This window comes from Argopecten irradians, unplaced genomic scaffold (assembly GCF_041381155.1).
Source record: "Argopecten irradians isolate NY unplaced genomic scaffold, Ai_NY scaffold_0480, whole genome shotgun sequence".
Lineage (NCBI taxonomy): Eukaryota > Metazoa > Mollusca > Bivalvia > Pectinida > Pectinidae > Argopecten > Argopecten irradians.
Genome location: NW_027187947.1, coordinates 26,179 through 36,511, shown reverse-complemented (window position 1 = coordinate 36,511; position 10,333 = coordinate 26,179). Strand labels below are relative to the sequence as shown.

At 35.7% G+C, this 10,333-nt stretch overlaps 1 protein-coding gene and 1 pseudogene across 1 annotated transcript; one reads left to right on the top strand and one right to left on the bottom strand.

Moving 5' to 3' along the window:
* Positions 1–319: 319 nt before the first annotated feature.
* On the top strand, positions 320–5,943 carry LOC138312815 (uncharacterized). Its single transcript, XM_069253573.1, has 7 exons — positions 320–417; positions 735–1,202; positions 1,431–1,618; positions 1,920–2,205; positions 2,657–2,783; positions 3,004–3,134; positions 3,682–5,943. Exons 2-7 carry the CDS (start codon positions 741–743, stop codon positions 4,849–4,851), a joined length of 2,364 nt encoding a protein of 787 aa, XP_069109674.1. The 5' UTR covers positions 320–417; positions 735–740; the 3' UTR covers positions 4,852–5,943.
* An 880-nt stretch (positions 5,944–6,823) lies between these two features.
* Positions 6,824–10,095, bottom strand: LOC138312817 (probable ATP-dependent DNA helicase RecS; annotated as a pseudogene).
* Between the last annotated feature and the right edge of the window lie 238 nt (positions 10,096–10,333).

Genomic DNA, 10,333 nt, shown 5'->3' with positions numbered 1-10,333 from the left:
AAGACAGAAAATTTACCTGTTTTATTGTTTTTGTTTAATGAAAATTTTGAATAGGAATCTTGAATTGGTGACACTCAATCACTACATTAATATTATTGTTTCATGACAATGTTACAATATGTTGATTTAATTGATATGTGATTCTCATTACATATATAATTCCTATTCAAACTTTTATTCTGTTGTTTGGAGATAAGTTTGATGGATTTTTGATAGCTAGATGCCTTGCCCTTGGTTGGCAATTTTTGTTGTTTAAAGATGTTCATGTGCATGTATTATTAGTTGTTATTGTTAACTTTTTTGTTTGTTTTTTTTCAGACTAACATTATGTTAGGTGTACCTTCATCAATTTTTAGGAAGAATATCTAGAGCTGCTGCAGGGTAAAATTGAGGACTACCTTCAAATCACATATAAATGTTCAGTATATATGTCTATTAAACTATGACTATGAAATATTTTAAACTTTTGTATAAATTAATATCTGTGTTTTTAAGTATCACAGAAGTAAATGTTTTGAAGTTTTGAACTTTCAACTTTTCACATTCATTAATGAAAACCTTTATGTGAAATGATAGTGTATAACATTCAGATTTAAACTTAAAATAGAATGAGAAAATGTGGTTATGAATTAATGATCTCTTGCAAAAACAAAATCATCATAAATTACATTATGTATGGTATGCTAACATATCATATTTACTTTATTTTCATTAGATGTTATCAATATTTTCAGATAGTCATGACATATCCTAGTGGGCCAAGGACACAATTAGTAAAGAATGAAATGCATAAACAGCTTTGTAAAGCTATATTTAAATCAGAAAATGTTGAACTGTCAGTGACAAAGTTATTGGCGAAGACCAACCCAGATGAAGTGGTAGATGCCGCATCAAAGATTATAGCAGAAGAATCTAAAGAATTATGTAAAAGAACATCTGGATCTGTTCTACAGTTGAAAGACCATAACAATCTTCTGCACTTTTCATGGGACAAACTGCATGAGGAACTAGAAACTTGTGCACCAAATGTTTTGAAAATTGTCAGGTCTACAGTAAGTGATATCCCAGTTTCACCCAGAGAAAAAAAATTCATGAATGTTCTTCATGCTGTAGCTTCAGGTCTTCATGGTCGCAGCTTAGAGATGTCAGGACTCCATTACTGCATAGCATTTGTGCTTATTCACGGTGGATGCACATTGAGGGTAAGATACTGAATTGATTTATGTAAAACAAGATGGCAGACAGGCAGCCATTTTGAATTATGTCTAAATTACTGCAAAAATAAATCTTTTTGCATATACCAGTACAAAATATGCTATAAGAAGATGTCAGAAATTAGTAACAGCTTCACATGTAATTCATCTCATAAAAATTAAAAGGTAATGACTCAGCAAAATATTAATAAAAAATGCATGATTTTTAATTTTTAGGATATTGACAGACTTGCAAAAATTGGATTGTGTGTTTCATCAAGTTCTGTGCGCAAGAAACTTGTTTCGTGGAAAGATACATTGGATGAAGAGGTTCTGAAGCTTCGTATTGAATGGGAAAACGGTGGACGGAATAAATATCAGCTTGTAGGTGATAACTGGGATAAAAACATTGTACCATCTTTCAGGTGAGTCTGTGTATTTGAAACAAATATCTGTAAAATTTAATTTTAATTTAGAATGTTAACTTCTGTTAATTGTCAATCTGATTAAAATCAGCGTGTTGGTATAATAAATATGATAAACTTGCAAACCTACTTATGTCAATTACTATAATATATATGTAATGTAGCTATTTCATTTATTTCTGGTCTGCACATTATAAACTGTTTTGTTTAGTTTTGTTTTATTATATTAACATCCTATGAACAGCCAGGGAGATAAAACTTTATAAATAGAGTTTTAATTTATCTTTACTTGTTCTTTCAGAACATCTCAGCAGAAGACCATATCACTACACCTTTTCAATACAATAGTTGTAGTTGATAGGGTCATACCTGCTGAAAGACAATCTGAGGATACAGACACAAAGATTGAGGTTGAAAAGTTCGTTCCTTCAGTAGAAGAACAAAGTTTACTGATGGATGAGCTCATCTTTATTGTTGCGTCCTCTGTGATACAGAATTTATCACAGATGAAAACAATTTATGGGAAGATCTATCCGAAACATCTGGCCCACCAATTCAGTGACCGAGCAGGAGAAAAGACAAAGCAGGTGCTAATTTATCATTTCTGTATATTTGTACATGTATTAACCATAAAGCGTGTTTCACTATTTTCAAACAAAATTAAAACTTTGCCATCCATATCTTGCAGAACACAAAAGCCAGTGTTCTTTGGTAGAGCTTTGATATTTCATTTAAAATATTCATCTTTACATAGGAGATTAAAACCAAGAAATTTGATTTATGCGTTTTTTTATCCATCTCGGACAGTGGTGTTCGACAAACGCCGATGTATTTCAGGAATTATTTGTTTTAATTATATTGAAATGTACCACAAATTTATTCGAAACATGGTGGTGATATAGGTTTTCTGTCCATACAAAGTAATGTATCAGTTAGTATATATTCAACAAAATATGTATTGGCTTAAAAATTCATCTTAATTGTTTTGGTTTCACATTTTATTCATATAATGAATGTAATTTCTTGTGTTATTTTCAGTACTCTCTCGGGCTATCAGACTGCAATGAAAACAAAACTGCGGAAGTTATCAAGCTGTTGAAGGAATTTCAAACCAAATATGTTCCGTTTAAGAATGAAGATATATTGGAACCAGTTTTCTTTGGAGGTAAGCTAAACAATTTTTTTTACATATCAACATTGAGTATATCTTACGTAACTAAGAAATCAGATAGTATCAATGTAAACCAGGTTATAGTGTTAAATGCAAGGATTTTCATGAAAGAGGGGCTACATTATCCATTGATAAGCCTGATTACATTCAATGAGATCATGTATGCTGCAAAGGTATGAGAGATGTTTTCATGTAGATGTATTCTTTTTTTCAGGTGACCGATTAACTGATGAAAGAATACAAGCAGGCCAACAAGCTATGCTAAATAGTGATACCCGGACTGGTCGACTGGAAGGCTTCATATCTAAAATAGAGGATTTCCATAGACTGATGAACTTTTTGGAGGTACATATATACAATCTGATTAAAATCTACACTGAAATAGAAAATGTATTTTTAACATAAATTGTCTTATTTAAAGCTTATATGTGGTGATATGATGGCAACATGTGTTACATTTCATGTTATCAGGTATCAAATTTTGTTTATACCAGTTGAAATAAATGTCTTGTACATACAGAATGTTTGAAACTAAGTTTTTGCCCTACCATCATCAGATCAAGATGTCGGGCTAGTCAATTCACCTGTCATCTGTGGTCTGTCGTCCGTTCTTAAAAAAATCTTGTTTCTGCTATTTCTCAGAGAGAACTCAAATTTCATAGGATCCTTTTGGTCTATAGTGTTGCATATTGCACTTTAAGACTGATCACAAAAACAAAATGGCCGACAGACGGCCATCTTGGATTTCAACAATTTAAGGCTTTTATGTAGACTTAACATACTTTTCCCTATTTATTAAATGTTTCGGAAACCTCCAACAGGACATGGTAAGTTCAAATCCTATGTTTGTCAAATTAATGCACTACTTAATGCACTACTTTCCCTTTTTTAGGCTATTGCAAGACTGACTTACAGCACTGAGTCTGGGAGTGATCAAGGCACAATGTACTATTTTCGCAATAGATTGAATGCCAGAAATGTGAAAAGTGATGTCAGAAATCATTACAGAGCGTACAAACTTTTATACTACACAGTGCTTGATGCTTTGTGTTGTGTTATGTTCCTGAATGAATTTGGTAGTTCCAATTTCGAAGAACCTATTCCACTTCCAGAGGACTTCAATAACTCAACACCTGAATTTAAAATAGGCTGGCTGAACGGAATTTGCAGAAGCTTGTTGAAGAAACATTTTTTCAATAATGGTGAGGATTTGATGGAAAAACTTCGAGAAGTGCTCAGTGATCCTGACCATCCAGAAAACTATTGGATATCAAACATGGAGGATGGGAGAGTGAAATGTCATTTCTGTGAAAAGACATATGCTTATGTGGGATCATTAAAGGTGCACGAAGAAGTCAAACACAACGCAAAGGTTCCACCAGTGAAAAAGCCAAAACTAAACAAGGACAATGATGAAATTGAAAGTTACTGTAATCTGTTGTTTAAACTGACTTTGTTGCACAAAAATTTGGACTCGGCTGTGGACATGGCAGATGGATATCGTTCCGTTCGCTCCGCGAAATATGAACTTCCCATTTACAATCTTACAAACAAAACCAAATATGGTATTGGATCTGTCCATCTCATTGCCTTAACAGAAGGCATTTTACCTGATGACCAAAGAATTCGGCTTATAGCAAACCGATGCATAAATTTACAGGGAGGAGCCAACAACAATATGGCGTTAGATGAATATGTTGAACTTTTGAACCGTGATAGTAAAGTCACTTGTTCTGGATTCCAGACAAAAGACAGCATTTTAGCTCGGTCAAAGGAATTTCCAATACTAATGAACTTTGTGAAGCACTACGATTCGGTATGTGATGTTTCACAACGTAAAGGCTTCCATCACTTGCCATCTTATTGTGAGGATGTGAAGAAGTGTTTCATGGATCTTATAGATCTTGATGCATTGAAACACATCAGTGGTAGAAAGATGAAGTGCAGAGTGTTTTCTTCTGACAAGAACATTTTTGACAAATGTTTTCAAGGACTTGGAACCTTCATTTACAGGCACAAACCCCTCCATGCATATCATAGATTAAGGAATAACAGGGTTTAATGAAGCAGACGAAAGACTTCGGTTTCCTGTTCAACTACATCTATGTGCTGTGTCTTAGTGATGAGGATTTGGTTTAGTATTGTTGTAGATCTTATCAACATCTAAGGTCATTTTAAGAATGGTTCTCAGTCACATTTTACGTTTTTAAATGGCTAGTGCTGAGTAGTGTATGTACTCCCTTTTTGAGCAATGGGCTTTAGATGTAGGTGAAAGTGCTTTGTCAGATTAAGGAGCTTCGAGGACTTTTATTTCATAAAGTCAGATAAAAAAGAATCAGTTTTACGTGTCAGTCCTGTTACCATGGATATCTCATAAGAATATATGAAACTGAACTATTGAATTAACCAATATCATTTTCAGAGTTGGTTTTATTTTCAAGAAATATAACTTTATTTGATATCGTATATAAAGGTTATTTGTCAATGAGGGAAAGCATTATGATTCAGTCATTCCTGTTACCATGGATAATGTAACAGGAATGGCATAATGTGGTTATAACAGAAATGATCATTGATATGTAAAAGTTCCATACTTTTCTTGATTATGAAATGATCTTCTTGGACATTGATTCTACTATTTTGACTTTTCAAGTCTTTGCAACTTTGAAATACATGCTGAAGTGTAAGTAGTTGTTCAGGTCAAGTTTTCATTTATGGTAACAGGAATGAAAAGAAGTTTGTAACAAGAATGATTCTTTCTATTAAATGAATCTTCATTGCTCTAGTTTGATGTCATCTAATTATACTATGATATTGAAATAAGTAATAATCAGAGGCAAATTAAAGCAACAGAAATACTTTATCTGTATACGTATGACTTTGAAAATGTTTAGAATTAAAACCAGGTAACACGAATGACATTTGGTAACAGAAATGACAAAGTAGCAACAAAAATTATTCAAACCGATATGAATTGATGCAAGTTGTAAATTATGATTGCACATTTTTTTAAGAAATTTCCTCTTCATTTAAATCCTGTAAAGAGAAATGTCAGAATGTTTAGATTGTTTTCATACAAATTGAAATTGTACCAGGAATGACATACATGTATGTAGCTTTGTCATTGAGTCTTGTTACAGTACTTGCTTTATTTGTAACTTCACCAAGTTAATATTTAACAAATGATAAGTTTCAGTATGCTAAAATATTCTGATATTTCTTGTACTTCAATAAAGTCTCAGAATCGTTAATCTTGCCTTTGTGTGTATCTAAATGAAATGTGGTTAAAAGCTATGTGTAGTAGTTACCGGTACTAGTATAATGAGGGGCCACGGTGGCCGAGTGGTAAAGATTTCCCAACATATTACCACAAGCCCTCCATCTCTGGGATGCAGGTTAGAATCCCATGTGTGGCAGTTGGCAGGTACTTATCGCTGATCGGTGGTTTTTCTCAGGGTACTCCGGCTTTCCTCCACCAACTAACCTGGCATGTCCTAACATGACCCTGAGCTGGCAGTTAATTATATAATAGGACGTTAAACTAATAAAACAAAACCATACTAGTATAATGAAGTTTTGTAATACTGACAACCTTGCTGTACATACGGCACAATAGCTTGTCATACCCTCCATTTAAAAGACTCCTGATGATGTTAATAGTGTTCATAGTAAATACCATCCTCGATACTCCAGGGGTTACTATTAATTGTGTTATAACAATCCCTGGTTTGAATGCGAGATAGTCCAGTGGTGGATACAAAGACAACAATAGAAACTCCTGGAGTATCGGGGATGAGAGGATATTGGTTGTGCGTGTATGAAATAATTTGAAAACGATTTTCAGTAAAACAGCTACTTTAGTATGAACGGTTTTATTAAATGGAATACGAATACTTCAACAACTTTCAAATAATTCATCCTCAAAGTCTGACACATGCACATCTGGAACTGCTTCATTCTCGGACATTTCCGATTCGTCACTTCCATCACAGACAAAATGAAAAAGTGTTTCAATGTGTGTTCTTGCACATGTTTCACATGAACAAATACTGTTGCATAAAATCACAACAAGAATGGTCCCTTTCTTTTTTGGCTAGGTCTGAAAGCTCTGCAGTGGACAGGAATGGTGTCAACATAGTAGCACGTCTGCAGTCAGAATCAGCACTTTTCGTGTAAACAGCTTTGACATCACTGTCTACTCCACATAAATGGTATGAGTTATGGAGAAGCATGGCGGTAGCATTTTTTCCATCTCGTCCCACTCGGCCTATCTCTTGCACGAGGTCAACTATGGACTTTGGACAACCATATAATACAACATTATAAAAGTTTTTTATGTCAATGCCCATACCTAGGGCATTAGTTGCTACAACTATTTTCAAGTCACTGTTTGGGTTTTTCAGGGAATCCATGATTCTTGACTTGCTAACATCCTCTGTTTCTGAGTGAAACATGTCAATACACTTGCAGTCTGGTATTTCCTGTAGTATATAAGTGTATATATTGGCTGCATCTTTTATTGACATGCAATAAATCAAAGTTTTTGGGAAAAGTCCATCTTGTAGTCCATTAACAACCCATGACATTGCCATTTCAGTATTGTTGGCAACTTTATTCACCACTATTTTTTATGTTTTCCCTGTTTGGTGAAATTCTAATGTCAACAAGATTGTCTGAATTCAAATTTAGAATTTTTTTCACTCGGTTTGAAATTTTCTGGGTACATGTCGCACTTAAAGCTAAAACTGATGCTCGTGGATGCAGTGATCTAAGTTTCACCTATACATGAAAACCATTTTCTGAATGCTTTTTTAGAGTCTCCTTCATCTTCTCCCCTGAAATTTAAAAACATTATTGTTAGTAATTTGTGACATATGTTCTAATATTACCTTTCTTTGTTAATAGTATTTATTTAGTATCTAGAATGAGTAATAACACTAATCAGATTAGGGTCACTTGTCAATTAGTTATTGCTTGATGGTTCGTTATAGACTTTTAATCAACAGTGGTTGAACATTGACAAGGTTTTATGTCTGTGTTTTAATATCAGTGTTGGACTAGACTACACTGTCTTTTAGTATTATATTAAAGATGCTCCACCTCTGACAAATGGTATTTTTTCACTATCAAAAACAGGAGCAGACGATTTTGTATTTTTCTTCAGTTACAAAAGTTACTTATTTTACATCATTACCACCATTGAAAAGTTTGAGCTTCTAATTTTACTTCAAGTTAAAAATATGAAAAATAATTAATTGCATCCCGAAAAAATTCCGTGGCACTATATCTTATATAGAATGAAGTAATGATTGCGCATGCACCAAAGGCGAAATGAATTATTTCATGTTATTTTTTGTGTTAATTAGGCATATATGTACACGATTAAACACCAATTATTGATCAAATGATAAATATCATTTATGCTCTGTCGGCGGTGGAGCATCTTTAATAGAATTATTATGTACTAACCAAGTCGCAATTGTGTGAAATTCATCAACGACAATGGTCGAAACTTCAAACTGCTACAGTGCAACTCTCCATTTCTGATCACCAACTAATGTCTCTGGTGAAGCAAATAAAAAATCAAAAGGCCTGTATCGCTCACCTGGTTTTTTGTTAGTAATTATCACAAGACTCTGACAATTAGAAAAATAAGCAAAATTGACTCCCAAAGTTTAATTTTGAATCACAACCATACAATGATGCTATTGATACCATACAAATATGCTATCCAATACATAGGTTCAGAGACAAAGTAATTTATATGAAAATAGTAGCCTAATTGACCTTTTGACCTCGCATCTATTGCCGTCTAAGGCCCCGGGGGTCAGCCCTATCATTTGTACAATTTCAAATCCCAACCCTATAAGGATGCTACCATTGCACTATAAGTGCTCTTCCATTCTTAGTTGCAGAGAAGAAGTCGTTTATATGGAAATAGCTAAATTGACCCCTTTTGACCCCACCCTTCAGGCCCCCGGGGGGTCAGCCCCATCATTTGCAAAATTTTGAATCCAAACCCTATAAGGATGTAACCATTGCATTATGAGCGTAATCCCATGTTAAGTTGCAGAGAAAAAGTCATATATATATGGAAATTGACCACTTTTGACCCCGCCCCTCAGGCCCCCGGGGGGTCAGCCCTATCATTTGCACAATTTTGAATCCCCACACTATAAGGATACTACCATTGTATTATGGGTGCTATACCGTGCTTAGTTTCAGAGAAGAAGTCGTTTAAATGGAAATAGCCAAATTGGCCACTTTCGACCCCGCCCCTCAAGGCCCCCTGGGGGTAAGCCCCATCATTTTGCACATTTTGAATCCCACCTATAAAGATGCACCATTGGCATTATGGGGCGTATATCCATGTCTTAGTTTCAGAGAAGAATGTCGTTATATATGGAATAGCCTGATAATTGGCCCTTTTTGTTGATCCCGCGCCCCTCAGGCCCACCGGGGTACAGCCCCATCATTTGTACAAATTTTGAATCCCCACCTATAAAGATAACTACCATTGCATTATGAGTGCTATCCATGCTGGTTTCAGGAGAAGAAGTTGTTTATATGGAAATAGCCAAAATTGACCCCTTTTGACCCCGCCCCTTAGGCCCCGGGGGTGGTCAGCCACATCATTTGTACAATTTTTAATCCCCACCCTATAACGATACTACCATTGCATTATGAGTGCTATCTCATGCTTAGTTTCAGAGAAGAAGTCGTTTATATGGAAATAGCCAAATTGACCCCATTTGACCCCGCCCCTCAGGCCCCCGGGGGGTCAGCCCCATCATTTGTACAATTTTGAATCCCCACCCTATAAGGATGCTACCATTGCATTATGGATGCTATGTCCATGGCTTGGTTTCAGAGAAGAAGTCGTTAATATGGGAAATAGCCAAATTGACCCTTTTGGCCCCGCCCCTCAGGCCCCCGGGGGTCAGCCCCATCATTTGTACAATTTGAATCCCCACCCTATAAGGATGCTACCATTGCATTATGGATGCTATCCCATGTGCTTGGTTTTCATGAGAAGATGTCGTTTATATGGGAAATAGACCAAATTGACCCCTTGTGGCCCCGCCCCTCAGGACCTTGTGGGTGTCCCAGCCCTCCTTCAATTGGTACAAATTTCAGTTAGAAGCCCATATGGATGCTACCAGTCAATTTTTGGTTGAAAATCCGACCAGCGGTTATTGAGAAGACGACGATTATTGGACGTACGGGACGGACGGACGGACGACGGGACGACGGGAAGACGGACCGATCGGTGACGACTCACGGGACTCCTGGACGCCACGAGCATTATGGGGTTACCGCAGTTATAAGCGCACCATTGGTCTTTCTCGAGACCAGGGTTGAAAGGGCTATTAAAAGTAAAAAATCATACAGAGAATCCCCTTTCTCAGGATAGTCTCCGTCAGTTAGTTTAGAACAACATCGCCTGTAAATTGAATAAAACAAAGACTATAATGAGTTATATCACACGTTGTGCTGTTGGTTTGTTTGATACAGTATACTGATTTCGGTGTGCTCCGTGTATG